We start from the raw sequence: 26088 nt of genomic DNA, 5'->3' as shown, positions 1-26088 counted from the left end.
CCCGGGTGGTGGCTAGGACCGTGGCACGACCTTTCCAGTGACCCCGGGGGAGCTCTGAGGTGATGTACATCAACAGGGCTCCCCCTACAGGTAGTTAACCCTTGTGAGACTTCCTGCATGGCAGGCAGGAGTCAGATATAGTCGTTTCGGATCCAATGCCTAAAGCCAATACACTCACATTCTGTAACCAATAAAAGTTGTGGCCTTTTTCACCCATTAACCTAAAATACTGGTGTCCACATGTTTTTATTCCTCAAAGGAGGGGATGTGGGGCCTTGACATGCAACTAAATTCATAGCTTCCTTCTTTCCACTCCAAGAAATCTTTACCTCAGCTATCAGGAGCTCAACTGGACCTTCTATAAGCACCTTCTAGGTTTGTTGTTTGGAAGGGATCCTCTCTGAGAGTAGTATATCTAGTGTGGTCCAATACATGCTGTTCATTAAGAGCCCCTCACTTAACTCAGAGTCAAGGGTTTCAACTTTCTCAAACCTCGCTTTACAGAGTTTAATCTTTGGTGAGGGCCCTGAGGAGGCCTCTGCAGTTGTCACTGAGGCTTTAGCACAAACATACTGGAGGTGACCTAGATTTCCACACTTGCCCCCATTCACCTAATATACTTACCCACACATCTAACACCATAAAAAGGTAAAGGGGCCCTTGACCATTAGGTTCAGTCGTGACCGACTCTGGGGTTGCGACGCTCATCTTGCATTATTGGCCGAGGGAGCCAGCGTACAGCTTCCGGGTCATGTGGCCAGCAAGCCCTAGGCTCAGTGGTTTAACCCACAGCGCCACCTGCATCCCAGGATCTAACACCATACATACTATCATATGCTTACTCCCCCTTTTTACACAACATCGTGTACATATTCATCAGCACATCACACATGTGAGTGTGTTATCTTGCACATCAGATTTGATGTGCTTGCACTGACGCAACAATCAGAAGATTCCAGCATTGAATTCCTCGCAGTGTTTCCCATCTGCACTAGTGGATGGGGCTTTGGTGGGACTTCACAACCTCCATGATAGCCATGAAGCTGTCTCAGTACATCAGCAGTTCAACATATGTAGTTGGGCATACCTTTTTCACCTCAGAGCGGACTGGTAATATTCCATTGATAGGTGAATTCATTGTGAGTTCGTTCTCACGGATTAACCATTCATTGGTGAGGTTTGGGCTGGATATAGCTACTCCCCTCTGCAAGAGCAGGGAACCTTTGAGTTGGTCTGTCTTCGGAGACTGATGGAATCTGATGCTCTGGGAAATTTCTCTGCTGACACAGAGTCACTGACATGGTCACCCCGCAGTGTCCTTGCTGTCACTACAGTGCACGCAGATTGCTTTGGTATTCCAGTGCCCTGTGTGTGATAAAGGTCTCACCTCATCTTTAAAAACAGTATCTTTAAAAACAATGGCAAAAATAGGGTTGCCATAAGTCCGGAATTTCCCGGACATATAAAGAATCCAGCTGTCTCTAGCAGTGCCCGAAAAATGTCCGGGAAAATACAGACGTATAGCAGCCCATGTTGACAGTGCTGTTTTATTATTATTGTTGTTTATTATTTATTGAATTTATATGCCTCCCTATACCCGGAGGTCTCAGGCCGGTTCACAGAACAAAAACAAAATATAAAAGCCACAAGATATATAATCAAAATAAAAACAATAACCCAATACCCCCCCCCCCCCCGGCCACATTTTAAAAGGGCATAGGATGTCAATTAAATCAACCAAAGGCCTGGTTAAAAAGGAACGTTTTTGTCTGGCGCCTAAAGGTGTATAATGAAGGTGTCAGGCAAACTTCCCTGGGGCCATTTCTTCATAAAAATAGCTCAAAAATGGCATATATTTTTTTTGCGATTTTGCCCAAAGAAGCTCAACAAGTTTTCTCTCCGGATTTTCACTGTTTGAAATATGGCAACCCACAAAAAGAACCATCACTAAAGGTGTGTGCATGGAGGGGATCTATCTCTTTGTTTAATTTGAGCACAAATGTTACTGCTCTGTTAGTTTTAAAATGTGAGCTAAATTTGCATATGCACCAGTGAAATGGAAGGCCTCTCCCAACCCTCTTAAAAACGTAGTCTATCTCCAGCCCAGGAAATGGAGTGCTGACATGAACAGAAGAGCAAAAAGAGAAGTTGTGGTGTCCTGATTCAGGATATCACAGATGGAATCCTGCTGTGTCATCTCCTCAGGGCTAACTAAAACTAATACTGCTTTTCTTTTGCTTTAAATCAAGTTTCCACCCTGCCCTTCCATATCAAAAATCCCAGAGCAGCTACTAATGAAAGAAGAATACAGACAATAAAATCAATAAAATGTACTTTGAAATAACAAGTATAGTATATGAAAATCAACACCGCAGATTTAAATAATAATTTTAAAGACCTAGAGCAGACATGTTCAACTGGTTGATCACGATCGACAGGTAGATCGCTGGGTGCTACAGGTCAATCATGGGATTAAAAAAAGTGATCGCCTGTGTGCCCCTAATCGATCGTGCCGCGCCGCACCCCCAGCACTATGTCCCATTGCCACCGCCACTGTGAAAGCTTGTATTCCCTGCCTTGGTGGCATAGTTTTGGAAGGAGGAAGAACAGCGTACTTTTGTGTGAGCGTTTTTATGCAATCCCTCCCCCCAAAAAAGCTTAGCAACTTTGGGCTCTCCCCCCCCAAGAAAAGCTCATAATCTCTTGGCAACTATTTCCCCAAAAAGCTCAACAACTCTTAGCAATGACAATGGGTAGATCACTGCCAGTTTTATTATATTGGGAGTAGATCACAGTCTCTAGAGAGTTGGACGTGCCTGGCCTAGAGGAATTAAAATATCTTCACATTTACTGAAATAGTTTGTTTTCTCCATTTTGTAGCCCACCTTTCTTCTACCACAAAGCTTAAGGCACCTTACAAGTTGTTTACAGACAGTTATCATCCTGGACCCAGGTGGCGCTGTGGTTAAACCACTGAGCCTAGGGCTTGCTGATCAGAAGGTCGGCGGTTCGAATCCCTGTGACGGGGTGAGCTCCCGTTGCTTGGTCCCAGCTCCTGCCAACCTAGCAGTTCAAAAGCACGTCAAAATGCAAGTAGATAAATAGGAACCGCTACAGCGGGAAGGTAAACGGCGTTTCCATGTGCTGCTCTGGTTCGCCAGAAGCGGCTTTGTCATGCTGGCCACATGACCTGGAAGGTGTACGCCGGCTCCCTCGGCCAATAATGCGAGATGAGCGCGCAACCCCAGAGTCGGTCACGACTGGACCTAATGGTCAGGGGTCCCTTTACCTTTTTATCATCCTGGAACTGACCAGATCCAGACCTGCTTGGCTTTAGCAAAGTGGTGGTCTCATGTGCCTTCAGACTATGCCACGGGGCATTGGCTTCTTTGTGCAACCCCCTAGGGAGACTTTTGCAAAGGTTGGGCACCATGACTGAAGAGATCCCTCTATCCTAGGACTACCTGTCTCGTAAGAAGTTAACTGCGCTCAGAGGAAAGTCTCTAAATAAACCTTAGACAGATCATTTAGTCTTTTGTCATGGAGAAGCAGTAGAGGGGGCTTATCCTTTCCTCATCAGCCATTGGCTGTTCCAATTCCAGTGGCTTTCATTCATGTGGTTTCCAAATGGAACCCACATTTTGAAGGCTGCAGGAGGAACAGCCACTGGCGAGGTGATCTGAAAAGCAGGAGGAGGAAAAGATTTGAGCACCCTTGGTGCTTCTCCACTCTGAATTCCCTTCTTCCAAAGTTGTTTTTCTTTAAATGAAACAAACCAAGGAATGAACACGAACATACATTTGTGTGTAATGTGTAGGTGAGGCTTCAAAGTTGTTCAGATCCATGCTTTTCTGTCTAGAGGCAGGAAATGAAGGAAGTATCGGACTCAAGTCTATGTCAGACTTTTCCAAAGAATTAAAATGCCTTTTATTAAGAAATCTGAGAGGCACATACATTTTTGGCAAACAGCCTGCCCACTTTCATTTCACAACTGCTTTTCCTCCAAATCCCTCTTTGAAAACAGTGACTCACACAACACAGTGGATCTTTGAGAAAAAAATGTGTCCCGAGAGCTTCACCTTCATCAAATTGGAAATAATGTGAAGGATAGCAGGACAAGGTGTGAAAGCGTAAAGAATTCCCCCCCCCATAATATATAGTCTTCTTCCCCCCCAACTGAACAGCTTATCAGCACATACAGTATAATAATAAAAGCATCCATTTACATTGTACACTTTCACAATCATTGTGTTATGCTGCGTAGTGCTATCCTTAACTAAAACAAAACCCATATTTGGCAACAGATAAAACCTAAAGCTATGTATATCAAGCTTAACAAGGAAGGTGTCAGGTGGATCCAGTCTGGAGAGAGAATTACATAAACAGAGCACCATCACAAAAAATACGCCATCTTTCCCCCATTTTGTTACCTATCTAGTGAAGCAAAATACTAAATGCCTCAGTGGAAATAGTACCTAAGGAGGACACATAAAGCCCCTTGGCTGTTCAAGGCACATGAGATACTGGTACAGGCCATGAGCAAGTGCTACACCCCCCACTGGAAAGCCAAGAGCGAGAAGGCCTCCCAGTCACCCCAAAGTACTGCTCCTCCATGCTGGGAACAATCTTGGGCCTATCAGGATCCCCTTTATATGAAGGAGATCTATGTAAGGTCAAATGGGTGAGCGGATGGGCAAATCTATCAATTTTGGTTTCTCAGTTTCTCATTTCTATAATCTTAAATTCATTTCATCATATTTCCACATTAATTAGCGATTTCCATTTTTAAAGTCCTCATGAAAATCACCAGCATTTTAGTGCAAATTTCACCTAATATACACATTCTTGTATGCAATTTTGTCTAATATACATTTTTTTTGAAAAACCATTTCCCATAATATAATGCACCATTGCCTGTTATTTTCACCAACACATGCATTTTTAAATGCGCACCTTAGTCTAACACACACACACACACAACTTGGCTGGAGATCTGCACTGCAAAATTCAGAGCAGTGTGAATTTTTAAGTATTCCTGTGTTTTGGTTCGCATATTGTTTTGGAAAGTGCAAATCAGGTTGGTTTGCATTTAAATGCAAACTGAATTGAATACCTCCCGTATACCTGGTAGCCAACAGGTGCTGTGCTGCCAGGTGCTACTTCACTTGGAGGAGCCCAGCCTTCTCCAGTAACCTCCTACTGCAGAACAGGGGAACCTCTGATTGGCTGTTCAGCACTGGGGTCCTCAGAATCCAAGGATGCTACATCCTCAGGCTGGGACATGTTAATCTGGTGATTCAATCAACATTAGTGCACACCCTGCTAAACCCACATTTCCACTTGCCCAGCCACTTCCCCCTGGGAAAACCCGCTATTCACTGCTAAATTGAAGCAAACATCAGCTGGGTTTTCTCTCGATTGAGGTTTGCTCCAATTTAGCTCTAAATCTAAAGAGCCGGTTTTCTGGGGGAAACAGTGGGGGTAAAGGCAAAACTCCTTGGACCCATGCCAAGAAAGCAGGGGACAAGTGGGAAACCGCTTGGACTCATGCTTTCTAGACATGGGACAAGTGGAAGTGTGTTTTGGGGGCCTAATTCAGCCTGCCAGTCGGTTTAATATGGCCCCTGTAGCAGTTTATTTTCTAGGGTAAAATCCTAAAAAAAAGCTCAACAACTTCAGGGTAAAATCATAAAAAAGCTCAACAACTTCAGTCCTAAAAAAGGTCAAGAACTTTGGTTGGCCCTTTGGTCGGCCCCCACGGCCCTTCACTTCGTCAAATCTGGCCCTCTTTGAAAAAAGTTTGAACACCCTGGATGCCCTTTGAAAATGTGATGGGGGGTTATTGGGTTGTTATCTTTATTTTTATTATATATTTTGTGGTTTTATATTTTGATTTTGTTCTGTGAACTGCCCCTGAGACCTCCTGGTATAGGGCGGTATATAAATAATAATAATAATAATAATAATAATAATAATAATAATAATAATAATTCATTGGATTCCAATCAAGGTTCGGTTTCTCTCAGTAGCAATTCAGTGGCACAGGGAGTAAACCTTATAGTCAGTAGTCTGTGATTTATTATTATTATTATTATTAGGTAACTGAAGGTAATTGACTGATTTATTAATATACACATCTTAATAGAATTAAATGTTATGAAACAGAATTATGCATGATATAAAAGTTATATAGAAAATTGAATTTGTAGGAATTAATACAAAATTAGATAAAATAGTGTTATGAGTTTGTGGGTGCTAGACCACTATAATCTCTGGACCTAACATGTGTTAGCATTTAATTAAGGCTTGGGGTGCTAAATTGTGTGCTAGACACGTAATCCCTGGAATTAGCATGGTTCAAAGCTACTTAAACCAGGCTAGTTTCCTATGTGAGATGATAGCCTGAGTGATGGGCTATTAAGAGAAAAATGGATCAAAAAGACTTGGTGTGATGATGTTTAAGGTCAGATTGAATCCAAGATTGCATGTCTGGATGCAGAGGAACGGTGGGAGATGCCACCAGCTGGGGGGGGGGGTCCCAAAGGAACCCCCATGGGAAGGAAGCTCAGAGCTAGGAGATTGGTGGTGGGATGGTGATGAGAGGTCAGAGGAAGAAGAGGAGGCAGACTGGGAAAAGAAGGTGTCAGAAACTGAAGAGGTAGTAGGGATAAAAGGTAAAGGGGCCCCTGACCATCAGGTCCAGTCGTGTCCGACTCTGGGATTGCGGCGCTCATCTCGCTCTATAGGCTGAGGGAGCCGGCGTTTGTCCGCAGACAGCTTCCGGGTCATGTGGCCAGCATGACAAAGCTGCTTCTGGCGAACCAGAGCAGCGCACGGAAACGCCGTTTACCTTCCCGCCAGAGTGGTCCCTATTTATCTATTTGCACTTGCTGGGTGGGCAGGAGCTGGGGCCGAGTAGGGTTGGTGAGCAAGAAGAGGCTGTAGCAGCAGCCCAGAAGTAGAGGCAGAAGCAGAGCAGGATCAAGAGGCAGAGTGGGGGCAGGCTGCTGGAGAAGCTAGGGAAACTCTCCCTCCTGCTGTGACCAACTCTCCCCCCCCCCCTGGTCTCCCAGGCCACACAGAGAAATAGAGAGAGAGGAGCAACAAGAGACAATACAACAGAGCCTTAGGCTGATGGGGAAGGACTCGGGAGAGGAGCCTTAGAGAGCGGTGGGAAGGGGAGGTCCCTCAGTCCTCACAACTGCTTCATTGGGGCAAGACCTACTGGGAAGAGTTTCTGTGATCACTAGGCTATTTTGGTTTCTTTGTTTTATTGCTGGACCCATGACTCCAGCTCCTGACAATGTATTTCCGGGGCTGGCCTTGAGGTCCCTTCCCCTTCTGCTTCAGAGTCCTCACCCGCATCCCCAAAGGCAAGAAGACCATGACACCAGATGACTTCCTTATGGCCTTCAGGTTTTTATGGGAGTTGTAACTCCCATCAACCCTGACCATTGGTCATGTTGGCTGGGAATGATGGGAGTTAAAGACAAGCAAGGTCAGGGAGCCAAAGATTCCCCTCTCCTGTTGTAGATACTGCTGGAGTGTTTCAGACTAGCAATAATCAGAATGGAGATGCCTGCAGTCGTTGTCTGCCTGTGGTTTGTATGTGTCTGAATCAGCATGCAAGGCCCCAACTATAGGATCACCATCCCTACAGAATGCCAATGGCTGGAGGAGGATCTTTATGGACAGGCCTCTTAAGCTGCTGGAGTTGTTCAGGACAATATTGGGTTGGCATCACTTACAATGAATGAGCTTAACCATCATTTCTGAGGATGCCCTGTGAATCAGTGTCTTACAGTGCAGATCCTTACATGAAGATTTCCAAGAATTTCAATGCAGAAGTGACAGCCATAAGAAGTGAAAAGAGGAAGCGTGGTTGCATGCATGCATTTCCTTTCCTGAGAAAAGTCCACAAAATCTTAGATGGTATTAAAGTAGCCGACAGCAGAGATTGAGACAGAGACCAACGGGCGATGGCTCAAGGTGGAATCTACAGGAGGTGCGAAGAACCCGAGAACCTGGAAATCAACGAGAAAATGGAAAGCTTCTCATCAAGAAGAGCAGGTGATTACCAGCTGCAGAATGGGCTCAGGAATCATCACCACTCTGATTAAAAACCTGACTTTTGGGGGAAAGGGATTGATTTGTTGGAGATAGAGAGGAAGTGACTGCCAGCCTCTATAGCAGTGGTGGCGAAGCTATGGCATGCGTGCCAGAGAGGGCACTCAGAGCCCTCTCTGTGGGCACGTACGCCATCGCCCTAGCAGGGCCGTTGCTGGGGGTTGGCAAAGTGGGCAGCCATTCCCCCCCCCCCTCACGTCGCTGTGGGTGGGAAGTGCTCCCTGCAGTGCCTGCCGCCTGCAGCAGTGTTTGGGAGAGTTGTGCACACACACCAATGCTGCTGTGAGCGGGAAACGCTCCCTAGAGCGCATGCCACCTGCAGTGGCATTGGGGGGAGTTGCGCGCCCGCCAACCAGCTCCCCTCCCCCATGCCGCAATTTAAAACAGACAAGCCAAGCAGGTAAGAGGCAGATAGTTATTTATGTTGTCAGCTTTTATGAAGATAATAAGCAGAAGGTGGATGCACACACGAAATAAAGCCAGCCAGTACCTCTAGCCAAGCAGCTCCACAAATTTAGAATTATAGTATTCTCTTGCAGGTCAAATTATTCAGATTTTATCTTGGTTGTGGTCAGTGCTTCTCTGCAAGAAGGACATTGCAGGAAATCTGTTCTGAGAGGGGCAGTAGTTACACCTTTACTGAAGAAGCCTCCTCTCAACCTGGTGATTTTGGGAATTACAACCTGGTGATTTTGGGAATTACAGACCAGTTTCAAATCCAACAGGTTTGGCTAAAATGGTTGAGCGAGCAATGATTCCATCTCTATGACTTAAGGTTGACTTAGGGCTCATCTGGTTGACCCACCACTTTCCCCAGGAGGGAACCCACTGTTTACCTCTGGATCAGAGCAAAGTCAAGTGGGTTATTTGTGGAATGATGTTTATCCTGATTTAGAGCTGAATAACGGGTTGCAAAGGCAAAACCTCCTGGACCTGTGCTTTACCTTCTCTAGGTGACCTATGTGATCTGACATGTACCTTCTTTCAGCTGATATTATCCTTTAATATAGGCATAGCCAACATGGTACTCTGCAGATGCTACTGAATTATAAAACCTATAATCTCTGCTTACTGGCCATGCTGGTGGGGTTGGGAGTCCACCAACATCTGAAGGGCACCGTAATGGCTGCCCCTGCGTACACGAATAGCCTGCCTTTCCTTCATCATGGAACTCGAGGTTAGCATTCATGGGGTTCTTAAGCAAACTCTAATCAAACGGCAAATAATAATAATAATAATAATAATAATAATAATAATAATAATAATAATACCCTGCCCATCTGGTTAGGTTCGTTTATTTATTTATATTTATTTGTATGTGCGCATGCTGACAATCATTATTATCCCATATTAAATTGCCGTGTTGGCAGTTTGTGTGAGTTTTGGGTTGCAGTTTGGGCACTCGATCACTAAAAGATTCGCCACCACTGCTCTATAGTGTGAGGTAGCTTCCGCAGGAGGGAGGTTTGGCATGATGGAACCTGTTTTAGTCATGTTAAGACTCCAATCCTATACCCACGTCCTAGTCCCAATTGAGCATACTGGGACTTACTTCTGGGGATACAAGTATAGGACTGAGCTATCTATGACCATCAAAGGGTGTACCAGAGGCTGGCTGAGCATCTAGAGGATGGTAATATGAGGGAGGCACCATGGCTCAGTGGACCATTTCTAGCAAAGGATCTGTTTGCAGGTGATGGAGAAAACGACCTCTGCCAGGACCCAGAAATGCTCCTGGGTGCTAGATGATGCTGGGCTAGACCTCAAGGCTGCTTCCTGTTTTCCTCTGCCCACAGCAATATCTTGTGATTGTGGCCGGATGGCACTTCCTTGCGCAATGGCTCACAGAGGCCGAGGCCTGGCTATTGCATGAGCCAGTCGCTGGGTGCGCAGCTGGCTTCCTGCTTTTCCCTTCCCTTTGCGGTTTTGCTCCTAGAGAGAAAGTTTCAAGTTGTGGGGGGAAACAGCTGCTTCCTGATTTCAACAGCTTGGGGGAAAGGGCCAGAGGACAGGCAGAAGGAAGCTCTTTGATTGGAATCAACAAGATTTAGGAGGGTGCTGAACAGGGCAGTCTCGAGCAGGTTGGCTGCCCTGGCGCTGAGGGGCAGAGATCGCTCCGGCGCCCCCGCCCTCACAGGGTGCAGCATGGTTTCCGCGCGGCGCCCTGCCTACCAGTCCGGCGCCCTGGCTCACCGCGCCACCGGGGGTTTACCTAGAGCCGGCCCTGGTGCTGAATGTGGGAATTGTAGTTTGACGAAGGTGCTGAGAATGATCTATCTGACATCTACCGTATATCCTGCCCTTGCCCCTTTCTACTCACCTCATGTTCAAACTGAAGATCTCCAGATTTTCCCCCCCTGGGGAGAGCGACTTTGACCGTGTACGTAGTGTATATTTAAAGAGCATTCTTTCCCTCAAAGAATTCTGGGCACTGCCATTTCTTAAGGGTTGCTGGGAATTGTAACTCTGTTTGGGGGTAAACTACAGTACCCAGAATTCTTTGAGGGAAAGAATGCGCTACAGATATGCTTTGAAGGTATAGTCTGTACACAGCTTCATTAGAGGTATAATGTGCACACAGCCTGACAGTCTATTCATTTAAGATATTTATATGCTGCCCAATAATGTAGGTTCTTTGAGTAGTCTACAGTATCCCAAAGTGCCTGACCCCAGCGTGAGGTGGCTTCCCTTGACCTTATATTCCCAGCATCATCTTGTGCTTGAACCCAGATGGCTCCTTGTGACTCAGTTAAATGTATAACTGGTTTAGTACTAACTTGTGCTATTCAAAAACCAAGAACTCATGCCCCCGCCCCCCAGTTAGACATGTAGAATTAGGCCTTGTGTGCACCTGCATCTTCTGTGGCTCAGAAATACTGTTTACAAGGAAGTTAGAAGGAGCTAGGCTGAAGAGCTGCAGAAGTACAAATGAAAGAGCTGTAATCTGACAGTGAAATGTAACAATGGTACATTTCTGTTGCTCTTGTTTCATATTTGACCAGCAGCACTGTAGGCTGTAAACGTATTGCTCAAAGATTTGCGGCCGTTGCCAATGTTTCCCCACCTCAGAAGTTTGAAAGAGATAATCAGTGTGAAATGGAACAAAGCATAGCTAAATCTGTCAGAATGAGCAGTGCCTTTTTAGAAATATCAGAATGCCCGCCTTCCAGAAGTGAAGTACTTTACCAGAGAAGTTACTCCTGGAGAGAATTTGCTGTGTGAAAAGATGCATGAAGTGTCCCCAAGGAAAGTATTAGGACTTGTGAGGGATGGACAGGGACACCATTGAATTTCTCACAGGACTTCCAGGAAAATATAAGGGACTCTCATTCATCATTCAGTGTGTTGGGCCACCCAAAATGCAGTAAACTCTGGATTCACATAAACAGCCTGTGACTGTGTGACTATTTAGGAGCATTTGCTATCACATTGTGTTTCCAATACCTTTTGTCCTTGCCTGCATATTTTATCACTGCTTTCTCAGTCAGGTGGTGGTGCCATTTTGTCTCTTGCCTCAGGCAGCAAATTCTCAGGGCCAACCCTGCCTAGCTCCACCCTTGTTAGTTTTCACTTCCTACCACCGCAAATAATTCACATGATGTGTTTTTGCTGTCCACAGGTGGTTTCCTGCTGCAGCATTGCAGGTGTGGTTCAAACGAAACATCCATATCCGTCCTTTTCATTGTGACTGCTGCCTCATTTCTGCTGTGGACCATAATCTCTGCTGTTTTGATTTCAAAAAGTATGAATTCTGCAGTCCATGGCTGCTTTATTTATGTGAAGTCTGAAAGACATGCCGGGCCGGGGGGCAGGGAGGCAGGGAGAGGAGAGAGAGTAGTAGAGGGATAAACTAGAGTTTGCAACAGTGGTTCCCAAACTCTCCCCCTGCTCGCAGGACACTTCAAGATTGTTGGGGTTCTTGGTGGACCACTAGATGATTGTCTTGCCTTTTCTGGCCATTGTAATACACAGTAGTAGATGCTGTATGATTTTTAATTGTATTTTACTGTATTACAGATTGAATTCCAGAGAATTCATATTGTAAGTGTTCTTCACACACATGCCACAGACCACCTGAATTAAGCATATGGACCTCAGTTGGTCTGCAGACCACTGTTAGAAAGCCCTTGCCCTCTTTTAAAATCATTGTATTTATCTCCTGATTGTCTCCTGATTGTCAAAATATGTTTGGGTTACTATTTAGAACCAGACTCTCCCTTGAATTTTGCTTTCAAAATATTCCCAAATCATGGAAACCAAACCCCTAAATTATAGTGTTTCAGTAATGTTTGTTAAAAGGTGTCATTGTAGAAACATTGCAATTTTTTATTTAAAAAAATGCTTACTTTTTAAATCCTTGACTGAAAACTGTTGATCAGTTTGATGTAAGGGAAAGCTGCTTATGCACTGATATGCCCAAAACATCTTGAAGCATGCATAGGAGTTATTGGTCTTCAGAGGTCCAGGAAGCAGGGCTCTTGTAAGGCAAAGTGTTGCTTCATTGATGAACCTGATAACCTCCTAATGTAACTGAGGTGTGGTGAAGGAACTCTCTCTTTTGCATCTGTTTATAACAAGGATGAGGATTTTCCAGTTGCCTGAGCCTCCCCACCGAGCCCGCTGACCTCTCCCCAGCACCATGAAAAAAACACATACCAGAAACAGAGATAACTTTAAACTGGTGCTAGAAGTTTATTATGCTATCAAATACGCCCAATATTCGTATCGTCAGGGCTGGCCCACCCATAAGGCAGACTGAAGCAACCACCTCAGGCAGCGGAAACTTGCAGGGTGGCGCCATGAAGGTGCCCTGCCCACACCTGCTGCCACCAGGGTTGTGTGGTGGCAGCTTCTTGTAAAATCTCGCAAGATAACTGGCTTGTTCCAGAAGAAGAAGAGTTTGGATTTGATATCCCTCTTTATCACTACCCTAAGGAGTCTCAAAGCGGCTAACAATCTCCTTCCCCTTCCTTCCCAACAACAAACACTCTGTGAGGTGAGTGGGGTTGAGAGACTTCAGAGAAGTGTGACTAGCCCAAGGTCACCCAGCAGCTGCATGTGGAGGAGCGGAGACGTGAACCCGGTTCACCAGATTACGAGTCCACCGCTCTTAACCACTACACCACATTGGCTCTCTTCCTGAAGAAGACAATCAGTTGAAATGTGCTCAGTATACTCCACTCTACGGTACAATAAATGTCTGTTTACTAGCACTAGTTTAAAAGAAAAAGAAAAGTCCCCACCTACCGTTGCCAAATGGTAATGCTGGCTGTGCCTAAGTGAAGATAAAGACTGCTCTTTCTATAAACTCCTTAGGTTCAATGACAGTGACCAGACCTTCGTATTGTTTCAGATTTGGAGATGTCCACACAACTAGAACAGCTGCGTGCCAATCAGTCCATGCTGATAACTAACGGTAACCATTCAGTTTTGCTTTTTTCAAATGGCTAATTGCTTCTGTCTTATTCCTACTCCTATATCTAGGAGTCAGCTTTTAAAGGGGGACCTATAATAACTTGTAGGGACGCAGGTGGCGCTGTGGGTTAAACCACAGAGCCTAGGGCTTGTCGATCAGAAGGTCGGCGGTTCGAATTCCTGCGACGGGGTGAGCTCCTGTTGTTCGGTCCCAGTTCCTGCCAACCTAGCAGTTCGAAAGCACGTCAAGTGCAAGTAGATAAATAGGTACCACTACAGCGGGAAGGTAAACGGCATTTCCATGTGCTGCTCTGGTTCTCCAGAAGCGGCTTTGTCATGCTGGCCACATGACCTGGAAGCTGTACGCCAGCTCCCTCGGCCAATAACTTGAGATGAGTGCCGCAACCCCAGAGTCGGTCATGACTGGACCTAATGGTCAGGGGTCCCTTTACCTTTATAATAACTTGTACGTACCGTGGGCTCTCTATCCATCCGGATAAAACATGTTCAGGATGGAATGGCTGAAGGAGAGGAAACAGGTAAGGGAGTTCTAACATTCAGGGTTGCACAGCATTCAGTCCTATTCAGACCCATGGAGACCAGAGGATATAAGTGAGTCATGCCCATTAATTTCAGAGGGTCTACTTTGAATAGAATTCACATTGGATACAACCCACAATTATTACTTCAGTTCCTCTGTATTTGAAGCCTAAGGTTTTACTTTCTGCAGTTATGGTTTTTCAGAACACCCCCATGCCCCACTTCATTCTTTAATTAATTCAGCCTGTCAATAATAAAGTATAACTTGACAAATTCCCAATACAAAATTGTATGGGGGTAGGGAGAGATAGCAGTAAAGATGTTATCCATAATAAAAAGTTATGACGCTTTCTGTGAGGGGAGGACTATATTAATGTTCATTTGTGTGTGGGGTGTGTGTGTGTGTGCTGTCTTAAAAAGACATTTCTAAGTGGAGCAACAAAACTTTTCCTAAGCTGAGCCCTTCCGGACATCTCAGTGGGCACATTCATCCATGCAGGCTCATCACACCCAAACTGCAACGTCAAGTGGCAACCTGCTTGTGTGAAACAAATACTCTAGGAAACATCAGAGGTGGAGTTTTAATGCAACTGCCCTTCACTTCAAACACAATGCCTCTGTCAATGGAGGTAGTTAGTATGTTCATCTGCAACCAGTCACTGAGTGATTCACATGCACGTGTGTGAATCAGCCGGAACGGGAGAAGTTTTAGTACTTCCAGTCCCTGCACTCCATCCAGAGCCTGTAGAGTGCTTCATACCTATGGTCTTTGCTAGCTGACTTCATTGAGAAAAGAGTGCATTAGCATAAGAGCAGTGTACCATGGTCATGCAAGGTACTGTACTAGGAACTCATAATGCACAGAGGAGGCAAGTTAGGCCTTCTGTGCTACTCTGCCCACCTTGAACTGAGGTAGTCTGGATCTCCTAAGAATGTATTACTAGGGAAGCAGATCTCTATAACTCTCTGATCCTTTTGACAAATCAAAACAGATGAGCCACTTCTCACCTCTTCACAAAAACTGCATGTTCTTCCTGTGTACCTCCTGGTAGCTCAGAAGAACTGTTCAACTCAGAAGCATGGCCATTTTGCTCAACACAGGTAGACTCTGAATGAGTGCCTCCTGACTAACTGAATTCTGTCTTTTCTAGGCTCCAACATGGAGAAACAGCTAGAGAAGATTCATTCTAGTCACACTTCATCTGGTATGCATTGACTTGGCTATGATCCTGTCACCCCTGCTGGTGTTTCTATTTTCTCCCTCTCTTCTCGACAATCCCTAGTTGCTACTGACTTTCCTTCCTCCAATCCTCACTAAGTACTGTTACGGATGTCAGGTGACCATCCTTCATTAGACTGATTGCTTGATAGTTAGTGATGATTGGTGAAATTTCCTGAAGGGCGTGGTTTAAATCCCTAACATAATGCATAAAAATATTTTCTCAGCAGAAGCTAATGCTACCTTAATATGTGTTTCTTAAGTTAGATAGTTTTGCTGCCTGGGAAATTTACCTGTATGGTGGGATCTGAAATCAGGGTTCTGCAGGGATGTATGTTGGAGAGGGTTGCTGACATTGTTGAGTTTGGGACAGGGAGAGGCATTGATGCTGTTGCTTTGGGTGACCTGAAGAAGGGTCAATGGTTGTGCTGTCTGCTGCAGCAGTTGATTTGCTTCACTAGGCTTTTTTCATATATTTGTAATATCAGTTCTGCTTACAAAGATAAAGTAATTTCCCAATCTTTTCTTATGTAATTGAACTCAATTCTATGGTACTACCATAGGACTTCTTTCTCAGGGAAGTGTAGACAACTTAACAGTACCCTTTTGCCAAATGCAGAGACTGGAAAGTAGCTGTTATCTGTGGCTTTCTTTTAGAATCTGAGCTAAGTAAGGCCCTGAAGGCACTGGATACTAAATATGAGGAGTCACAGAAGAATGGTAAGTATTCTTTGTTTCTGCTGGGAAAAGAAGGAAATGGGTGGAACTGTCTTCAGGCAGGGATATAAGGCGGCAACATTTTCGATTCCATGCTGTATTCCTCGCACACAGCACTGCTTCTGTTGCACTGCAGTTCATTTTCTGCCAAAAGCTATATTACTTGTCTCGATGTCCACTAGGTGACATTATGTACTTTTCATAATTTAAGTACTGTAATCATGTAAATTATGTAAGTAACATTACTATTGCATTATTCCACACTATTATTTTTAGTGTAAAGTAAACACAATGCAAATGTAGGAGGGTGGGTGTAATCATTTACATATTGTCTGCAGACTGAAAGAAACAACAAGAGTGCCAGTTGTATTTGCTGGATTGATTTCCATTCTGGACATGGGATGAATAAGTAAATATTGGCAATTTCTGCTCTTATTTCTTTTATCATCAGAATTCTCTGACATCCCTACCTTTAGGGAATCTCAAAAGCAGGAGTTATTACAGAGTTTTAATGTCTCCTACTTAAATTTATGGTGTGTTCCCCATGTCAAGTTAGCAACCTGAGCTCTACTTGCCATACTTCTCAATTATCATTCTTTCTGAATTACTGTTTCTGCAACATTTCCTTTCTCAAAGCTCTCCTGACTCCCCTTATTTGGCTTAGCAAGGGTTTCAGGAACATGCTTTCACCCAGAACCCCTTTGTGGATTAATGCTTTTGTCAAATGTAAGGGGCTGGACTTCTGGGAAAGACATTGATGTCTTAGGCATTTTCGGCCCATTTATACATCTTACAGACAAAAAAGCAAAAAAAAGAAGAAGATTATATCCACATGCCTGAGAGAATAGGAAAAGCCTCTCAACTGATTTTCATTTATCAGTTTGTCTGCCTTTTACTAATAAATCAACTGATTAAATGTTTGCATTGGACCAGATTAGGGTTGCCATATTTAAAAAAGTGAGAATACGCACAAAAAAGTTGTCGAGCTTTTTTTTTTTAGTGTTTTGAGCTATTTTTAAGGAAATTGGGTAAAATCTACACTTCCAACATGGATTGCCATACGTCTGAATTTTCATGGACAATTAAGCCCTAGCATTTTCCTCAGCATGAAAGTTTTTGAGGTGAAAATATTATCTTGGTATGGAGCCCTCTACTATCCAAACACATGCGCAGGCTTATGATCATAGTGAAAGAACAAAACCTTAGTTGATGAATCCACCAATTAAACTGGGGAGTTTTTAGGTAGGTTTGTTAAAAGTTTGCTTCAGATTCACACCTGCATTGCAGGCTGTTTGCATCAGACCAAATTCACTTCTCATTTAACTCCCCTTTCTAATCTCCCCCCCCCCCTAGGGAATGAAAAGCTGCGTGAACTATCTAGAGACAGCATGCGTTCCTTGGCCGAAATTGATAAGATAGAGGATGCACTACTGAAGATTAATGGTAAGACACTAGACTTCCTCTGCCCCGGGCTAATGTAAGTCAGGGAGGCAAGCTGGGCAGACTGCTGTGGGCTGGACAGAGCAATGCTTCAGAAGATGCGGAGATGCCCAATCTGCAGTCTAGTAAAGGCAGTGCAACAGGTGGTCCCACGGTGGGCAAGTGAGGAGAGATGTGAGAAAAACTGAAACACAGCCAGAAGGGAGTCTAAAGCAGGGTGGAGCCAGAAAGAAACACTGACAGAAGGGAAAGAGGGGAAGAATCAAGGCAAAAACGTGAACATAACTACAGGCAGCAGGAGGAAAGAGGGAGAGGCTGTGAACCACACATGTAAACCACCTGAAATCTCCCAAAGAATTCTGGGAACTGTCATATGATAAGGGTGCTGGGAATAGTAGCTCTGTGTAGTGTAAGCTACAGTTCTCAGGATTATTTGAGGGACATTATGTGCTTTGAATGTATGATGTGTACTCAGCTGGAGGTAAGAAAGTGGGCATAGAGACCGAGAAAGAAAGCAAGAACAGCAAGGAGGGCACTGAGACAGAGAAAAGCAGCGCAACGGAAGGGAATGTGCAAGATGGCCACAAAGGAAAAACTGGTGGCTTAGGGAGATAATAGATCCCCGGGAGCTGGTGGAAGGACTGGGAGGTCTTCCAATGTCTTATTCCTTCAGATACAGTGCTCACTCCTATGCTGTGGAAGACCAGGGACAGAAAGATCGTATTGGCCTTGGAACCCATATGATGTGATGATAATTAGTGAGGGACAAACTGACTCTGTTGTGATTCAAAATTGGGCATGACCCATCCTCTGATTGGTCGTAATACAAATTAATGTGGTGGATACAAATTAACACAGGCATCCCCAAACTGCGGCCCTCCAGATGTTTTGGCCTACAACTCCCATGATCCCTAGCTAACAGGACCAGTGTTCGGGGAAGATGGGAATTGTAGTTCAAAACATCTAGAGGGCCGAAGTTTGGGGATGCCTGAATTAACATGTCAGATTCTTTCAAGGTGATTGGTTATTCCATAGTTTTGTATCCAAACTTAAATGGATAGGTTCCTTTGTCAAAGCATTACAGAGTTAAAATAAAAATATTCTGAGCATATGCAGACAACTTAATTTTTTGTTTGTTTAAGTAACTGAAGGAAGCATCATCTGAGCATGTTTTAACCACATAAGCTGCACAGGTGCAGAAAAGAGAAAAGGACTGATAATAAATCTCAATTTTAATTACAAACAGTTCTGCAATGTTGATGGATCAGAGTTAGGAAGGGTGTAGTATGGACTGAGTGATTATAATTTTTGGCAGCACCACTAATAATGAACATAAATATCTGTAGAAGGGTGTTCTGTTCGTGATCTGGTTGTTTTAATGTCTCTGCTATTACATTATAGCTTCAACCTGCAAAGTTTGTCCAATGGGCTGGTTGTTCAACAAAGGATCATGCTACAGTTTTCAAGTAAAGGTTGCAGCACCTTGGTCTCATGCCAAGAAGTCGTGTGAGGACGAAGGTGCCAGTTTGGTTATTATCAATGATGCCGACGAGCAGGTAATTCAAGGTTTTTGTGAAATTGTGACAGCCCCATCCTAGCCACCCTCTGGGTCCCTTGGCATCTGAGGAAGAGGAGAGCAGGCCACAACAGTGTGTACTCTTTTGCTTGCACCCATCCTTCCCATGTTTGAGGTACTTGAGTATCTGTTTGCAAGGCTGCCCCTGACCAAATAGCCTCCCAAAATTCCCTGGGGTCTCTCTCTGAAGCAGGGGTCAGCAAACTTTTTTTTAGCAGGGGGCCAGTCCACTGTCCCTCAGACCTTGTGGGGGGCCGGACTATATTTTGAAAAAAAATATGAACGAATTCCTATGCCCCACAAATAACCCAGAGATGCATTTTAAATAAAAGGACACATTCTACTCATGTAAAAACATGCTGATTCCTGGACCGTCCGTGGGCCGGATTTAGAAGGTGATTGGGCCGCATCCGGCCCATGGGTCTTAGTTTGGGAACCCCTGCTTGAAGCCTCTTTATCTAGAAGGAGGTTAAGGCATTTAGGTGTCAGGGTGTTTATATTAAGTTGAGACCACAATATTTAAGAACAAAGTACTTACTTCTGCCACATCCACACTATACTGTACATATAAAGCAGTAGCATACAACTTTAAACAATCATGGCTGCCTGCAAAGAATCATGGGAGCTATAGTTTCCCAAGGGTGCTGCGAGTTGTTAGGAGACCTCCTATTCGCCTCAAGAGGACTTCAGTTCCCAGAGTTGTATAACAATAAATCCTTCTACCCAGGGAATGCTGGGTAATGCAATTCTGCGAGGGGAACAGGGGGCTTCTAACAACTTACTGCTTTAAATGTATGCAGATGTGGTGCAGATGTTGACCAAGATGAAAGAAAAGTAAGGCGTTATAAGGGAAAGGTATCATAAGAAAACAATACAGAAACCCAAAATATTCCCTTTGGAAGAAAAACAATTCACAATTGAGTAAACTCAATCCTCTTTCCCAGGTTTACCCAAACCATAAAATGTGCCAGGCTCTCAGTAGAATCCCTACTCATCTTTGTTCACTGAAGCCTCCACCTCAGGCTTCAAAACACCTGTTATTATGCTGATTTAAATAACTTGTTAACATAGACCTTTTAATTTTCTGCCTGTGCATATGCCATGTCAGCGGCATTTTCTAGGACTTTATGTTAACCTTAGACTCTCCAAATAAGTTGCAACAAGGCATACAAGCAACAAGGCATACAAGCTAGACATACATCCCCACACTATATGCAAGTAAACATACATGTTCCCATACAATATGCAGACACTTCAGGACAGTAAAGTCCAGTTGCTCCACATCAGTACATGAACAGCTGTTTCCCATTAATCAAGCACTGAAGCCACACATCTTCCATCCTTTTGTGGCAGGGACATCTTGAGCAAAGTACATTTTGTTCCTGAGAGGTTGTGGTATTTCCCACCGAGAGTGTTGCGATTGCTGTGTGGAATGTGATAAATTAAGTGCCAGGGGACCTCTTGGATACTGTTTGTGATGTCAACACTATTCTTCCTTAGGGCTTCCTTGAGTTTTACCTTTTATTGCATATGAGCAAATGGTCCTTCATTATGGCAACTAGGGAGGATGTCAAGAGATGTGAGCCATATATTTAAGGCCCCCTGGAGCTGTAGGGCATCTCTGCACACAAAAGCATACTGCACCCTCTGCAAGAAGTCTATCTGCTGGCCAGTGTTTGGGGAAGAGGGTGGGTTTTTTCTTATACCATAGCTACCATAGCAATCTCCAAATGCTGTGCTTTCATTTCCCCCATGCACGAAAATGGCAACTCAGGGATACTGAGGGAGGGTAAACCTACCCACTTGCTTCTGGTGAGCCCTGTGCTTAGGGTGAGGGATAGATTTTGCCAATCTCAGCTATATCACAGATGTCATTGAATAAATGTAAGTAAAGAGTAGGATGGAACACTCAGAACTGGCTTTTACATACACACAAGTAGGACTTACAACAAGATGTTGCGGTATATCCTTGCCTCTTCTCAGGGGTGCTGCTCTTCAGACAGCCATCCAGCCATGCCTTCTGCTGGGATGTAAGCCTTTAAAGGCTCAGGCAGGCCAACTTACTATCCCGCTCACGAACTTTGAATTTTTCTTTCCCAGCTGGCACCCAGCTTACTGTGATTCTGTGCTTGAACATCACTGGGCTTGTTGTTGTTGTTGTTTTGTGGGAGGAGTTGCCCTCTTTTGGTGTTTCTTAAAATATATATGTGTTGAACTGACTGGCAGTGATTCTCTAAAATTTCAAGGAAAGATAGTTCCCACCACTGTTAGTTACACAATATCTTTAAGCTTTTTTAATGAGGCATTGAGCATGGGCCTTTGTACCTATAAAGTTTGTGTTTGATACAGAGGCGTGTAGTCAGTCATGTTTCTGGCAGTGTGAGCCTGATGTTGCATCTCAGCCATACATTTTGAAAGAACACTATGTTACTAGCTAGTTGTGGTAGGATGTATATTCCATATTGTATATTTCAACTCCGAGAATTAAATGTGGTTTGTGTTTCAGAGATTTCTCGGATTAAATCTAAAACAAAAATCCTACTGGATTGGTCTCCATGACATTGAAACAGAAAACAAATTTGTCTGGGCGGATGGAAGTACGGCAACTTATACGTAAGTCTAGCATCAACTTTATTCCATTTTTGAACCCAACCTGAGTGGAATCTACACACATAGAAAAACTGTTCTGAAAATCTTTTTTTTAAGTGTTTTTAGGAATACTGTACATTGAATTTTCCATGAGGCTCACCATAGCCATCTAGTGTCACATTGTATACTGCACTTAAAACATTTTATTTGCAGCTGTATAGCTGAGTCCTAGCTACGTCTGTGTCTGTGTGTGAAGGAGCTTGCTGGCAGGTTGCTTTTGGAAGGTGGACACATTGACACCCCATTGAAAAAATCTATTCCCTGTGTGGGTCTCCCAGCTGGGAGTCAGGGTCAGAAACTCAGCTAGCGAGGCTACACTGGTTTTCATTAAAAACTAATCAAAGACTAACTGGGACCAGTAAGAGGCTAAAGTCTCCAAACACAAGATGACACATTTATTCTCTTCTTTAATCCCAGGGGGCTTGGTCATTCACTGCTGGGGATCAGGGAGGGTTCGCTAAGGTCTAAGAATCTATCTCACCAGAACTGATTGAGTCTGCTGTTTCTTTATTCGTTATATTTCCATATGCAGCAAGTGGGGTGTAGGGGAGCCGAACAATCAAGGCCACGGGGAGGACTGTGTCGAGATGACACCTAGAGGCTGGTGGAATGATATTCCATGTGGCAACGACAAAGAAGGCTGGATCTGTGAAAAGACATGGAGCTGCTAGCTGTGTGGCCAGCAGGAAGAGAACTCGACATGAGCCAATCATGACTCCCTCGCTCTGCTCTTCATTCTCACAGACCTTCCAACAGTCACTTCTGGCTAATGGGTGGGCGTAGCAATCGCCAGTACCAGTTCATTAAAACTGAGGTGAAGAATTCCAGCCAGTATTACATCAGTAAGTCAGCAGAAAGCTAGGACTCTCCATACAATTTTTAGCTCTTGTCCATAACCCACTAGAACTCCCTGTCTACCCTGGGAATAAAAGCCGGGAGAATAGCTGGGGATAAAAGCCAGAGTTCTTGTCTTCCGTCCTAGTTCCTCTTCCTTCTATATTAACATGCTAGATTAACCTAGTTCTCACATCCACAAATTCAAAACCTAATTAATCATTCATTGAAAAGCCCAATAATTTAATAAGTTCTTCTCTCCCCCCCCCAATGAAAATGAGAGGATGATATCTGAGACAGGGCCTTCTTCAGAGTGGCATTTCCAGGCATGAGCGCAGCCTAGGGGGTGGGGGACAGCTGCCCCCTCTGTATCAAGTAAAACAATAGAAATACTTAATGTTATGTACTGAGCTGAATCCTAGAACAATAGGATCCAGAATACAGCAGTCTGATTGGTCCGCAGGAGCTACCCAATCCAACTCCAGGTGGAAGTGAATCCGCAACCTGATTGGCCTGCAGGAGCAGCCAATCAGGCGGCTGGCAGAAGTGAATCTGCAACCTGATTGGCCTGTAGGAGCAGCCAATCAGGCTGCAGGCAGAAGTCAATCCACAACCTGATTGGCCCACAGGTGTAGCCCTGAAGTAGCCAATCAGGCAAAGCCCATTGTGTAAATAATGTATATAAGCAGATGGTTTTGGGAAAAGAGCCATTCTTCTCTTCTTCTCCTTGATGACTATGAGCTGAAGAAAGAGCATGAAATTCACTCCGAGTATATTCCACTGGCGACGAAGGTGGCTCCGAGTATATTCCACTGGCGACGAAGGTGGGATCCTGCTGAGCTGACCGCCACCACGCACTGCACCGCAGCACCGCCACCTGCCGCACCGCTGCATTGCACCGTGCATCCAGGCTTCAGCTCCAGGACCCAAGGAACCCAGAATGGCAACCGACAGCAGCTTCTTGCCATTCAAACCAGCATCAGGAGACTGGGAAGGGTACGCCGCCCGTTTCAACTTCCTCCTGCAAGCGAAAGAAGTCACCAATGATGCCATGAAGAGGGCAACATTCTTCAGCGTCTGTGGAGAGGACTAACTGACCAATCACATTGGTTTTTCTCCACACTAACAAAAGTCCTAACCCCTTAACAAAAATCCTGGCTATGCCCATGCCTCCAGAGAGGTCTATTTGATCCCTACATTTTTATTACAGTGGAACCTCGGTTTACAACTACCTCTGTTTATGAACGCCTCCGTTTACGAATGCCGCGGACCCGGAAGTGTTTACATCCGGGTTCTGTGGCATCGGATGCACAGATCGCTCCTGTGCAGCTTGAGCATGCGCAGAAGCGATCTATGCAGCGTGTGTGTGCGCAGAAGCACTCTATCGGCACTTCGTGCACGCACAAAAGCATGCCTTCGGGGAGCGAATGCCTCCGTTTACGAATGCCTCCGTGGAACGGATTGCGTTCATAAACCGAGGTTCCACTGTTTTTCTTTGCTAGCGGATCTTTTCCTCTATTTTCCTAGGTTTTAATATCTGAATTCCCTCATGAGGCTCTTATGATGCTCTTCTAAGATTTCAGATCCTTTTGCTTTTTTAAAAAACTTAATCTTCTGGGTTGTTGCCACACTAGCCCTTAATTTTAATTTCATTTTTTTACAAGAAAATACAAGGTGTGGACATGAAAAGTTCTTTAAGGTATTACCGGTACGTACAAGGCTTCTGCGTCTTTAACTAAACACTTTCCATTTGCACACTAGTTCCTTTTTATTGCCTTCTGTTGATACCAACTACTAGGTTAACGATGAATAGCTTGTTAACTGTCCCTTGAGTAATCTCTCTCTTCATGTCAGTTTCTGTTCCTGCAAGAGAAAAGACCCCTTTCATTATTGGATCTTTCTCTTCTTTTGTTTTTTGTTTGTTTGCTTTTCTTTTTAAAATAGTGAAATAGTACTACAATAAATTTGTCTTTCTGACTTTAACCCATGGCTGCCACCAAGAGAAGAAAGCCAGTGTTTTAAAATTTCTCCATGGCTGCTGTTGCCATGAAGAGAAGGATGCCTACATGTTAAAAACAAAAAACAAACAAGCTGCAGTTTTCCTTCTCAGCAAGGCATAAAGGGAGGTGAGGTTGTGGGATTCGTGGGGGTGACAAGCAGTGCAAGAAGGGCCATAGCTCCACATCCATCCATCCATCCATCCATCCATCCATCCATCCATCCATCTCTAAGTGTGCAAAACTTAGTATTTAAAGCTCCTCATTCCATGGGAACAGAAACTGACATTACAGTAAATAGGAGAGCCAATAGGAGCAAATAGAAGGCTATTTGTAATTCTCCCACCAAGATTGCTAGGAAATAATAAAACGCAATGGATTTGTAATCAATAATCTTCCAGTTGATGTTGCCACTAGCCTTTGCAAAATGGGTTTTAACTTATGTATAATAGTAGTTGAGGATCTTTGCCATGGATAATATAGCACTCTATTCTTTCATTTGCTGTGGATTGTGGGAAAGCAAGGTTCAGGAGCATGATAGGACTCAAGTGCGCAAGTGTTCTTCGACAGTTATGAAATCTCCTTTGATGCTTCACCAAACTCAAATCTGAGACTTTCTTAGAGGAAACTAAGTTGCTTCTTTTTCAGCTGGCATTTGGTTTTTGTGGTTGGGCCACAAAGAGGTCTAACATCGCTCAACTATTTGTACAAATGGTCCTGTAGAAAATAAAATAAAAGTGACTGATGTGTTTTCATGCTTTGAATCTCTAGGGCAGAGGTTGCTATAAATTCAAATAAAAAATCAAAATGAAGAACTGTCATGGATAGTGTTGCACAGGTGGGACAGGCAGCAGCCATTTTATGCTTTCAATTGATGCATGGCAGGTCATTTTAGACCTGGAAGAGGGGGGAATGGGGCAGGCCTAGGGTTTGTACGGGGCCCAGGGACACAACCCTCATGCAAATCGGGAGGGTGTGTGTGCCTGTATATCCTCAATTCAAATGCACATTTGAAGCCCTTCTTGGGCTTTAATTTCAATGGTGTCCAATGAGTGTTTTGCTGAACCGAAATTGCAGCGTGGAGGGTCAAGTTGACAGCTGTTGGCAGATGACATAGGAAGTGACAAAGCCATGCTCAGCAAAGGGCAGTTCTGTTTGGATATAGTTTGGGCAATCGGCTCTGACTGTTCTCCTAAATTGTGGTTTTTAAAATCTACAAGATTTTATTTGTACTATTTGTGCTGCTCCACAATATGCCCACATCTTATGATTGCCCCCATTTCTGCTTCACCTGGCTTTACTCTCATCTGAGAGGCAAACTGGAACTCCTGACCACTTTCCCTTTTGTGTATGTTTGTGTGTAGAGGGAAAAAAGTTTGCCCATTCATTGGAAAACTGTAGGTGCACTGTAGATAACTCACAGTAGAGTTGGGATCATGTGGTTCATGGAATTGGGACTAGGGATGTTGGAGAATTCTAACAAAAATGGAAACAGGGACAGAAATTGCTGGTGTTCACTTACTGATCCCATACTGGAATGGAAGTCAATCCAGTGAATACAATTGGTATTTGCT

The 26088-nt window shown here is 44.2% G+C and overlaps 1 protein-coding gene across 2 annotated transcripts; it reads left to right on the top strand.

Moving 5' to 3' along the window:
* Positions 1 to 7384: 7384 nt before the first annotated feature.
* LOC118079966 (C-type lectin domain family 4 member G) lies at positions 7385 to 25259 on the top strand. 2 transcript variants are annotated; one of them, XM_035104807.3, is made up of 9 exons: positions 7385 to 8070; positions 11747 to 11869; positions 13481 to 13543; positions 15234 to 15287; positions 15959 to 16021; positions 17372 to 17461; positions 18860 to 19014; positions 21541 to 21647; positions 22216 to 25259. In XM_035104807.3, exons 1-9 carry the CDS (start codon positions 7980 to 7982, stop codon positions 22352 to 22354), a joined length of 885 nt encoding a protein of 294 aa, XP_034960698.3. In that variant the 5' UTR covers positions 7385 to 7979; the 3' UTR covers positions 22355 to 25259. The 2 variants fall into 2 exon arrangements, with proteins under 2 accessions (XP_034960698.3, XP_088517816.1); XM_088661690.1 differs by lacking the exon at positions 7385 to 8070 and adding an exon at positions 8398 to 8527.
* The last annotated feature ends 829 nt before the right edge of the window (positions 25260 to 26088 follow it).

The sequence above is a fragment of the Zootoca vivipara genome, chromosome 2 (genome assembly GCF_965207765.1).
Source record: "Zootoca vivipara chromosome 2, rZooViv2.hap1.1, whole genome shotgun sequence".
In the NCBI taxonomy this organism is placed as follows: Eukaryota; Metazoa; Chordata; class Lepidosauria; order Squamata; family Lacertidae; genus Zootoca; species Zootoca vivipara.
Note: the sequence above shows the minus strand (reverse complement) of the source record. Positions and strands in the feature narration are given on the sequence as shown.

Coding starts and splice junctions, on each gene's coding strand:
- LOC118079966 (XM_035104807.3), top strand. CDS start 7,980: ATGGCTCAAGGTGGAATCTACAGGAGGTGCGAAGAACCCGAGAACCTG. Junction 8,071..11,746: donor CTTCTCATCAAGAAGAGCAG/GTGATTACCAGC, acceptor TGCTGTCCACAG/GTGGTTTCCTGCTGCAGCAT. Junction 17,462..18,859: donor TGCACTACTGAAGATTAATG/GTAAGACACTAG, acceptor ATTACATTATAG/CTTCAACCTGCAAAGTTTGT.